The following is a 22683-nucleotide window of genomic DNA, read 5'->3' on the forward strand; positions in this document are numbered from 1 at the left end:
GTATCCTTAAATCTACATGTCAAACATCCTCATAACTTTTCATCTTATTCGATTATTATCCAGCAATTATCAGATCTATACCTATAAAGAAGGATTTCTGTCTGTCTGTCTGTCTGTCTGTCTGTCCGTATGTTCCTTATAGAATCGAAAACTACTGGACCAATCGGCATGAAAATATGTATGTAGAGGTTTTTTGGGGCCAGGAAAGGTTTTAGTGATGGTTAGAAACCCCTCCCCCCACTAAGAGGGGGGGCTCCCATACAAATGAAACACAAATTTCTGCATAACTCGACAACTAATCAAGCAAATAGAACAAAATTTGGCATGTGGGTGTTTTCGGTGACAAGAATTTATTCTATGGTAAATTGAGACTCCCCCTCTTTATAAGGGGAATTATAACTCCTCTCCTCTTTAAAAGGGGGGGCTTCCATACAAATTTCCTCATAACTCGAGAACTAATCAAGCAAATGGAACCAAATTTGGCATGTGAAGGTTTTCGAGGGCAAAAATATTTTCTATAGTAAATTAGGACCCCTCCCCACTTTAAGAGGGGGGGCTCCTGTACCAACGAAACACAATTTTCCTCATAACTCGAGAAGTAATTAAGCAAATGGAACCAAATTTGGCATGTGGGTGTTTTTGGAGACAAAAATTTTTTCTATGATGAATTGGGACCCCTCCTCGTTTTAGGAGGGGGGATCCTATACACATGAAATTCAAATTTCCTCATAACTGAAGAACTAATCAACCAAATGGAACAAAATTTGGCATGTGAAAGTTTTCGTGGGCAAGAATATTTTCTATGGTGAATAAGGACCCCTCCCCACTTTAAGAGGGGGGGCTCCTATACAAACGAAATACAAATTTCCTCATAATTCGAGAACCAATCAAGCAAATGGAACAAAATTTGGCACGTGGGTGTTTTTGGAGACAAATTTTTTTTCTATGATGAATTGGGACCCCTCCCCACTTTAGGAAGGGGGGCTCCCATACAAATGAAATGCAAATTTCCTCATAACTCGAGAATTAATCATGCAAATGGAACCAAATTGGGCATGTGAAAGTTTTCTAGGGCATGAATATTTTCTATGGTGAATTAGAACCCCTCCCCACTTTAAGAGGGGGGGCTCCTAAACAAACGAAATACAAATTTCCTCATAACTCGAGAACTAATCAAGCAAATGGAACCAAATTTGACACGTGGGTGTTTTTGGAGACAAAAACTTTTTCTATGATGAACTGGGACCCTTTCTCACTTTAGGAGGGGGGGCTCCTATACAACTGAAATACAAATTTCCTCATAACTCGAGAGCTAATCAAGCAAATGAAACCAAGTTTGGCATGTGAAAGTTTTCGAGGGCAATAATATTTTCTATGGTGAATTAGGACCCCTACTTTAAGAGGGGGGGCTTCTACACAAATGAAATACAAATTTCCTCATAACTCGAGAACTATTCAAGCAAATGGAACCAAATTTGGCATGTGGGTGTTTTTGGAGGCAACCAGTTTTTCTATGATGAATTACCTTTTTAAGAAGCGGGGCTCTCATACAAACGAAATACAAATTTCCTCATAACTCTAGAACTAATCAAGCAAATGGAACAAAATTTATCATGTGGGTGTTTTTGGGGGCAAGAATATTTTCTATGGTATATTTTATATGGATTTCCCCACTTTAAATTTCTCAAATTTCCTCATAACTCGAGAGCTAATCAAGCAAGTGAAACCAGGTTTGGCATGTGAAAGTTTTCGAGGGCAATAATATTTTCTATGGTGAATTAGGACCCCTCCCAACTTTAAGAGGGGGGGGGGGGCTCCTATACAAATGAAAAACAAATTTCCTCATAACTCGAGAACTAATCAAGCAAATGAAACCAAATTTGACATGTAAGTGGTTTTGGACGCAAGATTTTTTTCTATGGTGAATTGAGACCCCTCTCTTCTTTAGAAAGCGAGTTATGGCCCATCTCCCCTTTAAGAGGGTGGGCTTCCATACAAATGAAATGCAAATTTCCTCTTATCTCGAGAACTAATCAATCAAATGGAACCAAATTTGGCATGTGGGAGTTTTAGATGGCAGAAATTTTTTCTATGGTGAATTACGACCCCTTCCCCTTTTATGAGGGTAGCTCCCATACAAACGAAATTCAAATTTCCTTATAACTTGAGAACTAATCAAGCAAATGGAACCAAATTTGGCATGTGGGAGATTTTGGAGTCTTGAATTTATTTTACGATAGTTAGAGACCTCTCACCCCTGTGGTAGGGGGATATGGACTCTCATACAAATAAAAGAGAAATTTTTGCGAAACTCAAAAACTAATCGAACTCGAGAAATTCGAGACTCTTCCATAAAACATTAGTCAATACAAGACCACAAAAACTATCTATAGTAACACTAGATCATTCAGGACGAGACGGTCGCGAGTGTTGCCGGTGACCCGCCGTCGGAAGCGCCGCCCACTGGGGGGCTTGCAAAATTCGAGATTGTGACAAAGATCATCCGAGATTCATGATTTATGTACAACACAGGTTAATTTGTGGCAATACGAAGTTTGTCGGGTCAGCTAGTAGCTAATAAAATCAGATACCTAATAAAAATTATAAAACAAATCAGCCGAAACGTGATAAGAAAAAATAAAAGTTTAAACATTTTTACAGATAACCGGTCAATTTGAAAATAATTTACAATTTAATTATTTGTATGGGCTGAATATGGATCATTACTTACAAAAGCAATTATACAAATTTCCACTCGTTCTTGCATTCCATCGTTGTGCAGTCCATAGTTTACATATTCCTGACAATACGTGACCTTAATTATGCCATTAAAACATACGCACACCTTGTTAGACTTTCTATAATGTGTATTTTCCTTTCACCTCCGGTAAGCAAGTTTCCGTGTTAAAAGCACGTTCTAAAAGGCCACCGGAGCACTGTGCTATGCAACCATCTGTATGCCACTCCATCAGATGCTGACACTAGAATGCCAAATTACCATATGGATTCGTTCTCATAGTTTACAGCAGTAGGTAGGAAAAGTAACCGATGCACTCCACGCAAACTGGTTACATGTTTCACCATAACCCGGCACAGTGCCGTGCACCGACAAGCTAGTAAACGGCGATATAAAAATCTCTTGAGATTACTTTCTGCCGCACTGTTTGCCACCGGCAGATCGAAATCGAATACCGATCAGGAAAACTAATCTAGACTGGTTCTGATGCTTTCTAGAAGTCTGCTCCGAGGGTCGCTGGAAACGTCGTTGCAGTTACCTACACGTTGAAAAAGAAAAAGGAAACCAGCTCGAAACCGGATTGCCAAATCAGCTGTTGCTTGTTTGCTAGTAATACTGATTCGATCGAATGAAATACGATTGACATTAGACTCTAGGTATGTTAGTCGGATCGACTAACTAACTACAGTTACTCAGACTGCCTTGGCAAAGAGCAGTAAAACCGAGTGCATACCGAATGGCACTGAGCACTGGGTTAGTGTATTTGTGATGCGATCGAGAGGAGATTTGCGCCCTACTCAAAGGCTTTCGAAAGATTTCGTTTCATGTGTGTATTGCAAGCGATGAACCCGGCCGTTGTTGGTTGGTAAGAATGACAACAAGCGCACTAGGGCATATAAATTCTGATGTTGACCAAGTGGGAGTGAAAATGTCCTAAGTCCTGCAAGAAACTTGCAACGGTATGCTTTCTAACTAAGAAACTCATGACGTATTTGGAGATCTTGAACTTGAACTTGCTTTCGAAGTGCTTGAACGATAACAACATTTAACGGCTAAATTCAGATGCCGCGTGAGCCACGTTTGCGATTGTCGGTCGACAATTCGTCGCCGTCTGAATTCCTATGTCGCGAAAACCGAGAGCGCAGCGTCAACCGGTTCAGCATACACTCGTGGTAGGATTGGCACCGCACCGCTTCGTGCCGGCCTATTGCAGAAACCAGATGAGAAGAAGGCGATTGCTTAAATCTGCTGTACCAGCATATCGTTTGATGGGGTCTCTAATAATAACCGGTTTGGTCAATCCTGACGATGGATGTCTGCTGCAACAGATGAGGTGTGACTGTTTGTTTTGTCAACAAAACTAGCAGCCGCAGGCTGCGAGGAGGCTCTACACCTAAGTGGAAAAGAACTGCGAAATAATGGTGGAAGTGAACATGCGATTTATGAGAATTTTTACCTTGACAATTTTGAGCAAGCTTTCAGAACTTATTTTCATTCTTTTGCAGTAAATATCATCCTGCACATGTTGCTTATAACCTAGATCTAATTTGCATTCTGCATTTTTGAGCGGATACAATACAAAAATGCGGTCAAAGTCAGTCTAGACGAGCCACGGATTAATCTACTATTTTTCATCTCACATCAGAATATTAATAGTGCAGTTTTAGCTGATCACCTAAGTGTGTTAGTCTTCACTAAATTTCTGCTATTAAGATTGGCTCAGCTATAAATCGTACCGTGCACAATGCTCTGCATCCTGTGACCTCAAAATTTCACAGAAGCCGATTAGTGTCGCCGCGCCGCGTTTATTGGGAGAGCTTTGGCGTAATTTTGCTTGCGAAGAAACCGGTATTTTATCTAATCATTGTTGCGATTGAGCGACACATATTTATTTAATTCGTACAGTATCCGTTGTTGAATAAATTTTCTATGCTTTTAGTCAACGTAAATTATGAAGTCAACCATGGCCGCACAGAAAATGGTGCAGCACACCTTGGAAATGTATCTTTCAATATAAATAGACGAAAATTGCCAGCGAAAAGATGAATATCTATCAATTATTTTAGTGTCTTTCCTGATGACAGCCAATGAAAACATTGGATTCAAAGTTTTCATAACACTCTGCTCTCGAATTCCGAACAATCAAGGACTGGAACCAGTGATTAGCCACAGACCTAGACTAGGTTAACCAGATTTACACCCGGTAGCCAGTCAGTTAGTCGACGACATAACACTCGATGATTGTGCGAAATCGGTGCCCGCGTTGCTGTAGAAATTATGATATCATCGCATCGCCACCACCTGTTATAGCTCCATTCTTCGTGCGTGTGATGCGGTTACCGTTCCGCGCAGGCAGTTTACCTCTAAACCATACCTATTACATTCCGTTACGGTCCACTTGGCGTCATTACTTTCGGTTTCAGCTGCTGCTGGGTGCCGCTGGTTGTTTGCCACCACTTTCAGTTTCCGCTTCTGTGATAGGAAAAAAAAAACTCTGAGAATTCTCGTTTGAATGGGAAGTAACAATATTTCCTCAAAGGGTGGGAAATTTACGAAGCGCTGCACCGATTGCGAAGACAATTCAGGACGCCGCATTCATCAGACGATTCATCCATGTTGAGTTGAGATAAACCAAGTAAATTTTACCATGATTAATCACCAACATAAAATGCACATTTCTTCATCGAGCTTACTACCTTGAAAGACCCCGACACTAGGTGCCAAGTCTTCTGTAAAACTGCATCTCCAAACCATGAAACAGCATCGAATAGCAAGTTACATTTTTGAGCACATACTCAATAAACTTATGTGTATGGATATGTTGACGGCGGCGGTGGCGGCAGCCAGCGGTGTGGAACCGTGTGCCGTCTACCGACTGACCTATTTACTAGGTGCATATGTTCGTGCAGAAAGAGTGAGAGTTGTCTGGCCTTTCTGCACACGGTGCCGTGGATTGGTAGTAGCCTTGCCGTTCCGAGCTTTTAAGTGTACGGCGATGCTGACGCGACGGTGGGATGTTGTTTCGGAATTTCGGCTAAGTGCGATGGTGGGAATTACCTTAGACCCGATTTGTGTTGAAACTGCAATAAAGTTCACTAGCCTAGAGGATTAATTGCCTTTTTAGTTTTTTTTTGCTGCAATTTGTTTTTTGCAAAAAAGGATGAGTAAACCCATAGTTTTCATATAAACCATGTTGCGAAGAGGGGAGAAAAGATGACAACATTGAACGGCTGAGCAAGGAATTTCGAATGAATGGAATGCCTGCTGAGTCACGGTGCATATCACAAACCAGCCGGGTACTTGTACAACGTTTGAAAAACCATGTGTAACTACTTATCTGGTGGGTTCGCCATTCAAAGCTGAAAAGTCGCGTGCAAACGCCATACCAGCTAAGCTAAAAATGAGTTGCGCGCTGTGCTGACGAAATCTAGACTGCAGTGTTAATGTTAGACGTTGTTGGGTGCCGTTGCCGGGGGAAGTCCCCCAGCTGCCAAGCGCAGACAGCCGAGAAATATCCGTGCCGAGCAGCATTCGACCGGCAATTTGAAGGGACGCCCCCGAAGCGAAGCGAAGCTGTTCATACCGGTCGTTGGTGTGCGGTGATAGGTTCTCAGCTGACGGCGATTGACGCGCTGCTTCTATGACGAAATATCGGTAATTTCGTTGACCGAGTCATAAATGCAATGCCTTGCTACACTGCGATCGGACGGACAGCCGGCCGAATGGATGCGGACGAACGGACGGACGGACGGACGGAACAATTGGTCGGTGCACTTCGTGTTGCTCCGCGACTGACTGCAATGGTCCAGTAAGTTATGTATGTACATGCTGCGCTCTCTGCGGCTATACTCGCGGGCCGTTGGTTGTGAACTCTGGCTAGTGTTCATTAACATTATTTACTTTTTCATGAGCAAATGTTGTGCAAAACTGTTGACCTACACATGCTAGGAGTACAATGATCTTGCACAACGCACCCAGAGCGGTTGGAGTCATAGCTTAGGATTTTTTTACTGAAGCTTCCAGTCCGTTACACGCAAATTAATGCTTTTTGCCTTTCTACTATATAAATATATAGTATAAAGGTATAGAAATCACTCGGAAAACCGGAAATGGAAAGAAGGTCCTGCGGGCCGAATGTCATATACCATTCGACTCAGTTTCGAAAACTGAGCATTTTCTGTGTGTGTGTATGTATGTGTGTGTGTGTGTGTGTGTGTGTGTGTGTGTGTGTGTGTGTGTGTGTGTGTGTGTATGTGTGTGTGTGTGTATGTGACGCTTTTTAATCTCACTCACTTTTCTCGGAAATGGCTGGACCGATTTTAATGTTCTTAGTGTCAAATGGAAGGTCTAGGTGTCCCATAGGTCGCTATTGAATTTCATATTGATCGGACTTTTAGTTCAAAAGTTATGTATAAAAATACGAAAAATATGGGACTTCATTATCTCATAGGTTCCTCAACCGATTTGAACAAAATTGATTGCATATGAAAGGGGAGCCTTGCAAACCCTTAACTTCCAAATTTCATGACGATTGGACTTGTAGTTTGAAAGTTACATAAAGAAATGTGAAAAAATAGTATTTAAAACATATTTTTGTAACATATAAGCATCAATTTTATGAAAACCATCACACATTTTATTATTATTTGAAAATTACTGCTGAGATCTATCAAACGAAACCGAGTTATTTAAAATCGGACGGTTCATTCAAAAGTTATTCAAACTTTAACATTTAAGCCCCGTATATTAAACCGTTAAAACGTGTGAAATCAAAACATATCAATCAAATGTTGATTGTATTCAATGTGTGTAATGTATGTATGTATGTATGTATGTATGTATGTATGTGTGTATGTATGTATGTATGTATGTATGTATGTATGTATGTATGTATGTATGTATGTATGTATGTATGTATGTATGTATGTATGTATGTAGGTGTGTATGTACGTGTGTATGTGATGACAATTTGCAATTTTTAAATTTGCATTGAAATTCAAGAAAAGTGAGAATTATGTCAATTGTCTGAAGTTATTGAAGCCTCTTAGTGGAATACGATTTCTGAATTTAAAGGAAAGAAAAAACTTTTACCGACTAAATTCCACTATTTAATATTTATTCGCGACAGATACGTATACGCTTTGAAATAAGACACTGATGAAGCCTGCACGTCGTAGGTGAACTACGTATCTGTTGCAAATAAATATTAAATAGTGGGATTCAATTGAAAAGCTTTTTCTTTTCTTTGATTTCAGAATTCAATTGTCATTTTCTTCACTTGCTGTTGCTCACAATTCTACAAGAAAAGCAAAAAGCGAAGAATAGCAGTTAATTTAAGCATGTAGGTATAGTGGTGATAGAATTAAAAATACTAGTAAATTGATTTTTCCAAATAAATTTATACAAATTTCAAACAACTTTTCCGTATCAATAGCTGCCCTTTTCAATCAATAGATACTAGAGCTTAGAAATGTTATATGAAAAATAAGAAGTAAACGTTACACGGTAGTAATTTTGTAAGATTTATTTTCGTTAGTGACATTTTAAAGGACACATGTCTTATGTCATGTATCATGTTTTAATAAATAAATCAAAAATGACAAGCACTGGAAATCATATCGATCATATTTCCCATTCTCAAGCATGTTTATGGCGCAGCTTTTGCACTATTTTTCGACCTCATCTTGTTTTCCTAGCCCTCTAACGGGATACATTGGAAAAACGATGCGATCAAGCTAATGACTATCTTTTCATGAAATTACATTCAAAAGAAGCTTAAGTTTTGATTTTCATGCAAAAATAATTATCTGAAGGAGCGCCAGCTAAGAAAAAGTTCAATTTCTCTTTTTCATATCTAATGCTTTATTCAGTTATTTTTTCTAATTCAGATACATATTGCAAAATTCAAGCCAAGCAAACTAATAGCAAAATATTGAGATTATTCATTTTGTTGTAGATTTCCTTTTTCTTCAAAAGCGAAGCATAATAATAATTTTTCTTAACTCTTGTTTTTCAAAGATGCTAACTTTTGAACGCATGGTAATAATATCAAAATATCAAAATATCAAAAAATCTGCTATAAACACATATTTCATATTTTCAATTCAAAACAAGTTTCGTATGTGGCTCTGAAGCCCGAAAGTTAAGGCCGTCTGTAGACCCGTTAGAGGGTTAATTTCTAATTTTCTAATATATATTCATTGAAGTCTGCAAAAATTATCTTTTGTGTCTACATTATTTTTCTATAAATCACGTAAATATTATAAAACTAAATAAGGTGTTCATAAAGTAACATAAATGACGTTTACAAGTATTTACGCACCCAAGAAAAGAAAATATAATTGCTCTACGCAATACGTTGTGAATTTTACTGGCAAATGAGGATTTTGAGGAATACGGAACGGATATTTAAAAATATAGTCAAGTTAATTATAGATGTTCCTGAGCAATTAAATAATGATGATTGTGGCAGTAGAAAGGCTAGGTCACGCCGCTAGGTGGATTAATTCGGGTTTTTGAAACTACAAATGCAATGTACACTTCCCATTTTAAGAATTTGTTTTGGAATCAAAATAAAAGTATTTATAGTCAACCAGACTTTTATGTTTTTCGACGTATTATGGCTTGAAAATAAACAAGAGAAATTCACTTATGTATATAATTAAATCCACCTATAGCAAACAGAACTTTGACTCAAAAAATAATCGAATGAACATAAAAACGGTGTTTAAAGACATTCAGACATCCAACAGCTTCCTCGGCAGAAATTTCATTATACGACAACTGGACCAGAAAAGCTGGCAGATATTTTCAAGCATATGAAACTGTCGAAGTTCGGTAAGAAATATCTAGTTTGGCAGGCTTGCTGCCACGCAACGAGAGTCTGAAAAAAACGTTTGCTGGCTTTGCACAGGATTGCACAATACGGAGTTTTGGCCGGATTTGGCATCCTGCCACTACCGAACAAAGGTCATGGAATGGCTGGCCGCCAAGAATATGCAAGACCTTCAAGCTTCTTTTACGTCTCGTAAACATGCTCGGCTTTAACAAATCAATGAAAAACCTTATTTAGAACCAAAGAGGATCACACTACAAAAGTGAGTTAAAAACAAACTTTAAAATCATGTGTATTCTTCTAAGTTTTACTGTACAATATCCAATCGTAACTAAAGGAGTCATTGCAACTTAAATGAGATCTGTTAGTAATACTACTAAGTTTTATTGTACTCTTTCAACTGTTTGTATGACAAATTTATAAAACTGATGTTAATCTCCTCCTAGTAACAGCTATAAAACCGTTTTAATGCAAAGGGGCCACTCTTCCCCGGTTCACTCTTCTTCGGCCAACGATGTATAAACTTCGCAGCTTCCCGAGGCCTGCTGATCCGAAGCACCTTTTTCCCGCGCAAAGATATCCACAAAGCCACCTGGAGATTAGAGATGGTCGGGTATTCAAATTTGAATACCCGAACCCGACCCGTACCCGATCAAGGAAAAAATTAAAAACCCGTACCCGACCCGAAGCCGCAAGTTTATTATTTTTGATACCCGAACCCGACCGCAACCCGACGGGTACGAGACGGGCCCGGGTACCCGACCATCTTTAGTGTTAAATGTGGTCAATAGAGATACCCGACCCGACCCGTACCCGGTTTCAAAGACAAAAATTAAGAACCCGTACCCGACCCGAACCCGCAAATTATTTTTTTCAATACCCGAACCCGACCCGAACCCGGCGGGTACGGGTACGGGTGCGGGTTTCGGGCAAATTTTCCGCTACCCGACCATCTCTACTGGAGATCACCTGACCAACGTACAATGAACCAAATTGACTACGTTCTCATAGAGGGCCGGTTTTTCTCTAACATCACGAACGTACGCTCCCGACGGGGTGCGGATATTGATTCTGATCGTTACCTAGTTGCAGTACATTTGCGCTCAAAGCTGTCCACCGGACACGTCAGAGCCGCCCTCCTCGGCTGAACACCAGGCAGCTAGATAACCCGCAAGCTGCCGAGAATTCTCAGGCGGGTTTCATGGGGGCTCGCGCAACTACGGACCAAATTTTTACTATCCGATAGATCTTGCAGAAATGTCAGGAGTACAACGTGGCTACGCATCACATCTTTATTGATTTCAAAGCAGCATGCGATACAGTCGATCGAGACAAGCTATGGCAGATAATGTACGAATACGGTTTTTCGGACAAACTGACGCGACTGATCAGAGCTACATTGGATCGAGTGATGTGTTTCGTACGCATCTTTGGGACACTCTCGAGTCCCTCCGAGACGCGGCGAGGGTTGAGACCAGGTGACGGTTTATCCTGCATGCTGTTCAACATCGCTCTTGAAGGGGTGATCCGACGAGCGGGCATAGAAACGAGAGGCACGATTTTTACCAAGGATAGCCAACTTCTAGGATTTGCAGATGACTTCGATATCATAGCCAGGAACTTTGCGACGGCGAAGGTAATCTACGTCAGACTGAAAGCGGAATCTAGGAGAATTGGGCTAAAAATAAATGTGTCGAAGATCAAATACATGAAAGGAAGAGGCTCTAAGGAAACAAACGCGCGTCTCCCATGGACGGTAACCGTTGACGGCGACGAATTAGAAGTGGCAGTGGAGTTCGTGTATTTGGTATCGCTGGTGACCGCGGATAACAAGACTAGTAAGGAGATCCAGCGGCGCATCCAAGCGGGAAATCGGGCCTACTTTGCCCTTCGTAAAACGCTACGATCAGGAAGCGTATGCCGCCGCACGAAGCTAACAATGTACAACACCACCCTTATTAGACCGGTAGTTCTTTATGGACTTGAAACCGTGACGCTACCCGGCTGGATATACGCGCCCTTGCCGTGTTCGAGTGGAAAGTGATGCGGACGATATTTGGTGGAGTACAAACTGAAAGCGGAGAGTGGCGGAGGCGTATGAATCATGAGCTACAGGCACTGCTTGGCGAGACTCCCATCGTACATCTGGCGAAAGTTAGCAGGCTTCGGTGGGCCGGACATGTCATAAGGATGCCAGACGACAGTGCGACGAAAATAGTCCTCTTCAACAACCCCATCGGCACCAGGAGCAGGGAGGCCCAACGTGCACGATGGCTCGACCAGGTCGAAAGCGATTTGCATTTTTTACGTTAAAAGAATTTACAATTTTTACGTTAATAGATTGAATTAGAAAACGAAAATGAAAGTCCTTAGAAGGCATGATTCATGAGAAATAAACACGAAAGGAGATATAAAGAAAAAAGCGGAAGTTTAGGTCCACCCCGACCAAAAAACTTTAAATAGCTCCAGCCCATCAACCATTAGAGAGAAAACTTTCATTTTTTTTGGCAAAGTTACTCAAAATTTAATGTTCTTTAACTTTGCTGAACGTTTTATTCAGCTAATTTGAGCCATAAAAAAGTTTATGTTTTGCACTTGCTTACTATGATGGTCACCCTAATGTCATATACACCAAAAAAATGCGGAAGGTAAAATAACAAATTTATTTCGATGATACTATATACCTAGGACTAACGGTTTTAGCGTAATTACTTTTGTCCACCAAGTTTCGGGTTTCATCCCACGGTGCGCCAGTGTATTGCTACGCCTTTTCGTGAGAATATCTAAAAAAATAAGAGATTGTTGCACGGCCAATTGGTTTAAGGTGAAACGGTACTGAATCCAACATGGCCGAACATCCTATATTCTATATCCTCACAATGACGCCATTTTCCGGCCATGTTGGGATTCAGTACCGTATCACCTTAATAGTGATTATATTAACAACCGCAATTAAACTTTGGTTGATTTTATTACAGCAATTCAAAATAGCTGTAGTAATAAATCCACCATAGCAATCTTTCGATGCAAAAAGCACCATACAATAGCAGAAGACACCGATGTAAAGGCAGGTTACGAATAGCTTTATTACAATTGCCTCATTGCGGTAAAAATGGTTTTTTTATTAACGGGGGACGACGGATGCTATCTACACCAGACTGAAAACGGAGCCTAGGAGGAATGGCACGATTCTGAAAAGTAAAAAGCGTCAAAACGACAGAGATCGTGATGTTTCGAGCTAATGACACGCGCAAGTTTTACCGGAAGGTGAACCAATCTCGTAAGGGCTACACACCGAAGCCTGACATGGGTAGGAACGAGGGAGAGTATCTGATAACAAACGAGCACGTGGTGGTCAATAGGTGGAAACAGTTCTTCGATGAACACGTACACAAGAAGGTGAAACGGAAATTTACTTAGGAGTGCCTGTGAAAGATATTAATGTAATGATCTCCAAGAAGTCAAACAAGAAATCGGGTTGCTGAAGATCACCAAAGCCGCTGATAAGGACCGCTTACTGATAGAACTTTATAAACATGGGCCGAGAAACGCTGGTAACAGTTGTATACTGAGTAATTTCCGAGATTTGGGAGCAGGGGACCTCAAAGCAGCATACGATACAGTCGATCGAGATCAGCTATGGCAGACAATGTAAGAGCACAGTTTTCTGGACAAACTGATGCGACTTATCACAGCTATATTGGATTGAGAAATGTCTTTCATACACGGGTTTCATCGCGGGGATAATTTTGAGTTCCGCGAGGGTTGAGACCAGGTGACGGCTTATTCTTATTCTGCATGCCACATCTGTCTTGAGGGGGTGATCCGACGAGCGGGCACCGAAATGAGGGGTATGATTTCCACAAAAGAGGTCAACTCCTAAGTTTTGCCAGGAACTTTGCGACAATGGAGGCAATCTACGCCAGACTGAAAGAATATTTGGTCTTCGACGCATTTATTCTTAGTCCAATTCTCACAAAAGGAAGATTTAAATCAGACAAACGCACACCTCCCACGGACGGTAACCGTTGATGGCGATGAATTAAAAGTGGAAGATGAGTTCGTAGTATTTGGGATCGCTGGTGACTGCAAACAACAACACTCCAGTGGTGCCCACAAACGGCACTTCGCGAAATGCTGCGATCAAGAAGCATACACCACCGTACGAAGCTGACAATGTATAAAACCCTTGCTAGATCGGTAGTTCTTTGTGGACTTGAAGCTGTGACGCTGCCTTCGGAGGACATACACGCCCTTGCCGTGTTCGAGCGTCAGGTGTTGCGGACGATATTTGGTGGAGTATAAACTGAAAGCGGAGAATGGCGGAGACGTATGAATCATGAGCTACAGGTACTGCTTGGAGAGATTTCCATCGTGCACCTGACGACAGTCAGTAGGCTACGGTGGATCTGGCATGTCGTAAGGATACTGGACGACAGTGCGATAAACACGGTTTTCTTCAATGATCCTTCCGGCACCAGGTACAGAGGAAACCAACGTGCTAGATGGCTCGACCAAGTCAACAGCGGCTTGTGTCTTTTGAAACACATGGGAAATTGGCAACGAGTGGCTCAAGGTCGAGCTGAATGGAGTCGACTGCTTGAAACAGTACGAGCCATCCCGGCTCTATGATGATGATGACGACGACGGCCCAAGCTGGGAGGAGGGGGGTAGAGAGGAACGTTATTCAAACTTAATAAACGCTGCTTCATTTACCCTCCATTACCTAATTTCCCACTCTTTCTCCTTCACGTCTTGTCTCGCCCTGGAGATACCATCAAGACCTTTGTTTCGTTAGATTCTTACACCGTTTTCTAGGTCTATTGGAAAGACTACAATTTTAAAAAATTAATCAATGCCTGACCGTATTACAAAAGTCAAGACAAAACATGAGGTTGGTATAGTCGTCAACATGCACAATGGGTCACGATCTTGTCAGCCCTATCATAAAGCCAGCAAGGTATTCTGATTTTTTCTGCGGATTTGCCTCTAATGGTGATGACGTTTGCGTAGTAAACCAATATGAAACTACGGTAGACTTTGGTAGAGCCGTCATGAAAGAGTCGTGAGATTAGCTTCTCGACATCCTCAATCGGGATGGTGACCGTGTCCTATGCCTAGCCTCGGTCCTGTTGCAAGAAGACGATTTTGATCTCCGTTCTCAAACTTTGGATTAGTCTACATAGCAGGTAAACACTCAGATAGGACACATGACGTCATATACCAGCCAGCTCAACTGTTTTATAGCAAATGTTTTACTAGGACACTTACCACTGACAGTAGGATCTTAACTGCCATAATAGACAGGCCGTTGCTCTATTGAATTGATTCCTAGTGTACCGGCCAGGAATCCCTTGACCGTGAAGTAGTCCCGGTTGCTTAGTCTGCAGCGCTGTTCATTGCTTGACAGGCGGGCTGGGTCGTTCCATGGTTCCCAACCTTCGGAGCGCAAAGCGAATGAACTCCCTACGGGTACACAGTATTCTTCTAAATTGCCACGAACTAACGCACAGTAGAGCGATTGCAAGCAGTATGTATCATTGAAGTTTTTGACGATATGCATAATGAATCCCAAATTCCTGTCTTGTCGACAACGAAAAAAACGTATTGTTTGATGGTCAATTTGCAGTAGAGTGGTACTTCAAGATCTTTGATGCAATCTACACGTCGTAAAGGTATACTTGATAGTCGATATTCGAAGATTATCGGATTCAATTTTCTCGAGAACGTAATGGCTCCACAATTTTCGGGGTTCAGAATTTGATAGCTTTTTACACCATTTGTAGAATATCGACGGCTACTCCTGGAGTACGAAAGTATTCGACGAGACTTTGACATTTGCGATCATTTTTAAGTGGTCTGCGAACGCAAACCGGGGACATTTGAGCGTTATGTTGACGGCGTTAAAATGAATAGGAAAAACCAGCGGTCCAGGATGGCTATCTAGCGGAATTCCGGAAGAAGCGATGAAAGCCGGCGAAAGGAACCCGTCGATAGATACATTAACAAGACGCTTCAACAGATACGATTTAAATTACTAGAGCTCCGGTCCTTCAGTGCCGAGCTTGTCCAGTTTAGACAATTAGATGGTTCAGCTTATCAAATCCAGCACTTAGGTCCGTGTAGATGACGTCTGTCTGAGAATGGTCATCGAAGCAGTTCATTACGAGGGAAGTGAGTGATGGTAAATTGGTGGATGTTGTATGTTTTGGCATGAATCCGTGTTGCTCGTCGACCATGTACTACTGGACGAACGAGGAAATTAGCACGATCACAACGAGCTCGAAGTGTTTCGATAATGCACAGCGGAGAATCCATTTATGTTTTTCTGAATGACTAAGATCTTCTGTATGACCGTAGATTTTTTGTCTGGTATTAATTAATACAATTATTTATTCTTTCCATTAGACTAAGGGAATAGTAATAGAAAATAATGAAATCAGAGGAGTTTTATAGTATCTCCAGAGTGGGGCAAGACGTGAACGGGAAAGTGCGGAAAATTAAGCAAGGTAGCTAATTATAACCGGATTCGAGCCCAATTCTTCCAGTAAGCCTCATGATTCGTCGATATTGGGTATCCCTTGAACCATGGAGGACTGGTACAGGAAATCTCTATCACCTTTATATAAGCGTGCGTTGTCTTACAATCTGAATCTCCATCACTGTTAAGGGAGCTAAGTTATTTTTGGACACAAATAGTGCCTCGTTCCCGTTCCCATGTTAGGCGCAGGATCAATAACGAACCGTTACCACTAAAGTAAAGTAAGTAAGTTACGAGTAAGTAGTAATAATTTTACGAGAATCCGCAGCTTTATTATTGCAGTAAATTCTTAATTTAAACGATCGATTGCATGGATAAGCTTAAACAATATAATTTAATGATTTCATTAAATTTAAACGACTTAATTAAATTTAATATTTGTGAAAACCTAAAAGAAACCCATAAATAAGTTAATTACGGATTCCGAGCTTGAATCTATCTCGACAAACCATAATCATGGTTTTTAAAATGATTAAAAATAAGGGTTATACAACTAATTAATTACTTTAGTTGCACTATAATGCATTTTTATTAAATTTGAAGAGTAAAAAATCATTATTATTTAAATCTAATTCAATGCACTTATTAGTTATACCGGATTGGCTTATGAAACATGCTAGACTGGCTTCAAAACAACACAGGGAAACCAGTTTGGAATAATCAAAACATGCAATGTCCCTGTATATTGCTAAGTTCAGGGTACCATGAACTTGAACACGATTCGATTACTGCATTGGGTAGCAAAAAAGTTAACATCGTTAACACCAAACCGAGCGTCACTAGGTATAGGAACCGTATCGGATACGGTACGATGGCAGGTTTTAATTAGTTTCGAAAAAACAATAGACCATGGCCTATTGCAAAGTGGTGCATTGCCCAAACTAAGCAGTGCGAAAGGTCGGCTGGGCTCTAAAATGTTGCATAGTTTTGAGTAGCAGCGGCCAGCGGGAAAGCACACACTTCCACAAGCCATTCAGCCTTCAAGATATGCTACTCGGACACACTCGACAGAACTGACAGAGCGCGCTCCGGTGAGCGGATCGGCCACAGTGACGGCCGATCGTTGCAACCTTTCCGAAAATGCCACCTCATCCATGTGCTGATTTCGAGATAAACCGTTCTTATGCGTTGGCTCTTGTGTTATTTCTGTGATCGGTGATAACCAATTCAAGAGCATCTTCGTGTGAAGTGTCTGTCATTTCAATGTCACCAATTGCAACATAACAGCTAGGCGATGACCTTCGGTCAGTCGTATCTGTTCGAGTTGGTGAGTCTTTTGCGTCGTCAAAAATAATATTTTCGCTTCGCTCTGTGAACCACCAAACGGACACCATTTAATAATTAGCACTACAACACTCGGATATTAAACTGTCACTTTTTCCCGAGCGGATTAACCTTAACCGTTTGTAGACCCCGAGAAATGGTCACCGTCATCGTCGCCGGGGTTTGCCCCAACCGACCATAAAAACAAACAAACACACGTCGCTTGCAAGTTTGTTACGAAATTTGCACCACCAAACATAAGCAAGCAAGCAGGTGTGTCTAGTAAACAACGATTCATTGTTATCTTTCCTTGAACCGACACTTTTAATACTTTTTTTGGTTGGACATAATTTGTGTTATATTATGGACAGTAATGAACATTGAAATATAATAAGTTTTTTTATATCAATTGCTTTGAGGTACTCACGTCTTTCATACGCCGCCCAGGCAGTCCCCATAAGGAAAGCCAGACATCCCAGCAGGCTCCATATCGTCATAGTAGGACAATGCATTGAACTTCGGCCTTGCAATTTTACTCCTTCAGCTTCTTCTTCTTCTTCGACGTGTTGCTTCGACTAGACACGTGCTCCCGGGTGGTTCCGTGCTGCTGTAAACGCGATCCGTACGAAGCCAAAGCTTAACTGCTGCTGGTGTGTTCTGTGCCCGTGTGCGAACGGGATCTTCCACTCTAAGCGATTCTGTTTTGCTCCCCAGGTATAGCTTGACGGTGCGACGAGATGAAAATCATGGAACAAGCGATATATATATGCAGTTTAGAGGATGTTGAAATCATAAGAGCTAAACGAAAACCAGCCACACGAACACGTTTGATGCAATCTTGTGCAGAAAAAATATACTTCAAGTGGATGGTGGGTGTGTGGTATGGTGTTGACCATGTCCACATGGCAGATAGGAGCTAGGTGCTATCGCAAAGGAGGGGCCTTCAAAAGCAGATGACTTTGATTGGCGATTGATGTGCTTACGGAGAATTGACTATTCTTTAGGATTCGAAAGTTTGGATTGACAAATGGTCACGATGGAAAGGTTTAAAACTAGTGAGTGTAAAATTTTATTGTAATATTGTATAGCAGCAAAATATCGAAGGAAGTTTAAAATAGAACATTATTTGTTCATCATAATAGTGCGTATTAATGTAAACCTTTCTATATTTCCCAAAGAAAGCACGACTTAAATATGTGTATTTTAGTCGTGAAAGAAACTATTTGTGACGAGGAATAACGGAAAGCATCTTCAAAACATTCATTTTCAAATACATATAAGCTGCCCAATATATGTTATACAACTGTACAAAAAACTTTACTTAATTGCACCGAATTCTCATACTCCGACAAATCCTTCAGAAATGTTGGGAATAAAACGTGCTTACGTATCATATTTTAGAATAATTCGAGAGGGCAGCAGTCAAATCCCTACACCTGTTTCACCAATAACCGGACGTGGCTGATCAAAGCAACCCTGGAAGTAGTGATGGCCTTAGTGCGCTTTTGGGAACACTCTTGACCTTCTTCGAAGTATGCCGAGCGACTATACGGTATGTCATTCAACATCACCATTGGGAGCGTAATTCGGCGAAATTACGACAAACTCTGTTCTCTTCAAAAATCCCTCCAAGAATAAAGGGGTCCAACAACATGCCGAATGGTTCGACCAAGTTGAATCAGACTTACGAGTAACGAGACGCTCAACAAATTGGTGATGAGTAACCCTAGTCCAAGTATAGTGGAGAGAAATTCTTGAGGCAGCACGAGCCATCTCGGCTCTAAACTGCTAGAGGAGGTTTTAAGCTTTGCTACAATCAATCGAAAGGGAAATATCAAAGTTGTCAGCGATAGTTGAACAATCTATTGTAGGATTGATGTTAAATTCCACCATTTTACTATGTAAAACCAGGTCTACACTGAATCTGCCAGGTTGTAAGGAAACAGTTCATATAATACGGCACACTACGCCCAATACTATTCGACATAAACTGAACAAAACTCTGTAAATATAACCCTCATATGCAGACAGAATCGTTTGGAAAACATCAAGCGAATGAAAAAAGGCTCCGAGGGATTTACAGGGTGATGGCGAGGCAATATATATGAAATGATTTCGAGTATTTCGCTACTCGCAGGTTTGAATCGGGTTTTGTAGAACGCTAAATCTGGTAACACCATTTTGTACGAAGAACTTATCAAAGTTCATTATAACCTACTGGACATTATTTCATGGCTCGGTTCAAAGCGAAATACTGACGCAAAAATCGTGTTCCAGCAAGATAACTCCAGTTCGATTGCAAAATCGTACTTCGACACTTGAAAATTTTCGCATATCCAGTGAAGAACACCTAGAAAATATGCAACGGATCTATGCCAACAAGAAACCAATTTGATATACTGAATAACAGCAGCATTGATGAGCTGAAGGAATACTTGTAAAAATTTTGAAATGGAACTTCCAAAGAACTTCGTTGGAAGTAAGTCCAAAAAGATGTTTCAGTTTATCATGGCTGCTCAGAGATTGGAAAGTTAGTGAATTGAATATACACACCGATCAACGATAAATCATATGTTCATGGTCATTGAGATGATGATGATGATGATGATGATGGTCCCACCTCATACCCCTACAACGGTTTGAGCAGGACGGTTTATCTACTTAAGATATTTATAATATAACAATGTAGCCAGGTGGTAAAAGCAAATAACGAGCTGGCTTCTAATACAGACATATCAAACTTTCAAACGAATATCAAAATTTCAGTAACTGTCCAAGGCTCGTCCAAAACGTTTCCAACCCGAAAATTATCTGGACTTGATTAGGAATTGAACCTAATATTTAGGAGCACAAGCTGGTCAGAGTTGGTTCTAGATAACGATCTAGAACTACGAGGGAGATCCTGCAGAACTTTGGTGCTCGATATACCACTCCGCAACAAAGCGATGGTATACGAGTTCCAAAGTCAACAAGCAAACCCAAGCCTGTCCAGCTTCCGCTCCAAACCCTTTGTTCAGGACTTTAACCTGATCATTCAATTTCCAGATTGTGTATGTCTGTTCTCGCGCGCGTGGCTCAAACATGTGTAGCCTTCTCTAAACTTTTTTAATTAATAATAATAACAATTTCAAATCCATCATCATCAGTGAACATGATAACTTACTATATCCACTAAATATACAAAAAATAAATAAATATACAATCTTCTTAAAAAATACAAAAAAATCGAATTGTGACTATAAAGTAGATTTTATGTGTGAAATACAAAGCCTTTTGAATTCCGCCATTGTTGCTGCACGTTTTATTTGTCTAGGCATCGAATTGAAATAGTTCATTCCTTTGTACAACAGAGAGTTCTGTGATCTTCCAAACAAAAAATTTGGTGTTCTTGCATCATTCGCGTTTCTAGTGTTGTACGAATGCAAATCACTTCCTCTTTCAATTCGATCACACAAATATCGAGGCAGCATCCCATTAAGAATTTTATATAGAAACACCATTGTCAAAAAATAAACTCTTTGCTTCACAGAAAGCCATTGCAATGCGTCCAGCATAATATATGAGGAAGTGTATCTATTACATCTTAAAATTAATCGCATAACTTTATTTTGCAAGCGCTGCAACTTCAATATTTGTGTATCGTTTGCGAGGAACAGGATGGATGAACAAAAATCTATATGTGGTGAAATGATTGACTTATATAAAAGAATTTTACTGCTAATCGTCAATTCATTTCTTAAACGGCACAAGACACCGTACTTTTTCGCCATTTTTTTGATGACATTGTCAATGTGAGGCTTAAAGGTTAACTTGTGAGAGAAATGATTGGTTCAGTTCGATTTGACGAATGAACACTATAATACATGGTATTGCTGCTGCCTTAAAAGCCACTAACGCCACTTTAAACAATTTTTTGTTCATGATGATACTATTGTTGACACTTCCAGGCATCTCCGAGACATCCTTTGTCCACAAAATCGGCCACATTTAATTCAATTTATAAAATCGAAAGCCGATGGATGCATTGTCGACGGAGCAGACAATTATTGTATGTTCACAAGGAATTCGATTCACATATTCATTGCTAATTTTTGAACAACTGAGGGCGCAGGATTTATTATTAAAATGTTGAGAATAACAAAAATACTGAAACATGAAATTAAAACTTAAGCACGGCTATGGTTATTTTACTATTGAATTTCAACACAAGCTTAAATAAATGTTTTATTCTACCGCAACATGAATTACAGGTCGGACTCGATTATCCGGGTGAAATTTTTTTTAAATAGGTTTTTTGAAATGTGTTTATGTTTAAAACGTGTTTAACATTACAAAAAAAAATTTTTTCTCCCGGATAATCGAGTCCGACCTGTATTTCCTGATTTTAATTTTGAACCGAAACTGAAACATAACGTTGGACTAGATATAGGGTGATTTATCTATTTTGGACAAGCCTACTCCTACTCTATTTTGGACATTTTTCATTTGATTTTTCCGTCAAAGTCCAAAATAGAGTACGCGTAACGCCTGTCCAAAATATATAAATCACCCTAGGGTTTAAAATCAAACTAAAGTTTGACTTGAAATTGAACTTAAAATTGGAATTAAATTGGACTCCAAATCTGATTTAAAATTTAATATAAAATTAAACATGAAGAGTTTGCAAATAATTGTATATGAAATCGGAAGATTTAAAATTTTACTTGACCCGGTATTTGAAAAAAAAAACAAAAAAAAAACTTAAATAGGTTTCGAAATTGAACTTAGTCAGGCTTCAAATTATACTTGAAATTAGATTTGTAATCGGAGTCGAAATTTCAAAGTTTTATTGGAAATTGAAGATGAATTAAATTTGGAATTGGACACATCGGACATTGGTATTGGAAATGAAATTGGACTTAAAATTAAACTTGAAATTGGACTACAAATTGGAACAATTTGGATTTGAAGTTAATCTTCTAATTGAATTAGAAATTGGGTATGAAACCAGATTTGAATGATTTGGTTTTCAAATTGAACTCAGATTAGTTATAAATTGGGCTTGAATTGGACCTAAAATTTGGCTTAACACCATTTGGTATAATTTCTTAAACATTCATTATTGGCCATATGGCCACTTTTCTAGATGAGAGCAAGACGGCTGCAGTGTTTGCCGGTGACCCACTGCGGCGTAGCTGTAATCCCAAGTAACAATTTGTGTTTTATTAAACTCTTATGATGGCATATAAGATCAAAATTCGTCATGAAAACCGCCATAAGAGTACAATAAAACTCACATTGTTGCTAGGGATGTCTATTACTGCTTCT

At 40.1% G+C, this 22683-nt stretch overlaps 1 protein-coding gene across 1 annotated transcript in view; it reads right to left on the bottom strand.

Annotated features, from left to right (window-relative positions):
* Positions 1–22683, bottom strand: part of LOC128741710 (circadian clock-controlled protein daywake-like) — a 43668-nt gene that overhangs the window by 17081 nt on the left and 3904 nt on the right. The window contains exon 2 of the mRNA XM_053837696.1: positions 17804–18096. Coding sequence (XP_053693671.1) covers positions 17804–17888 — 85 coding nt within the window. The 5' untranslated portion in view covers positions 17889–18096. The remainder of the gene's footprint in view (positions 1–17803; positions 18097–22683) is intronic.

The sequence above is a fragment of the Sabethes cyaneus genome, chromosome 3, assembly GCF_943734655.1.
Source record: "Sabethes cyaneus chromosome 3, idSabCyanKW18_F2, whole genome shotgun sequence".
NCBI classification, from domain to species: Eukaryota; Metazoa; Arthropoda; class Insecta; order Diptera; family Culicidae; genus Sabethes; species Sabethes cyaneus.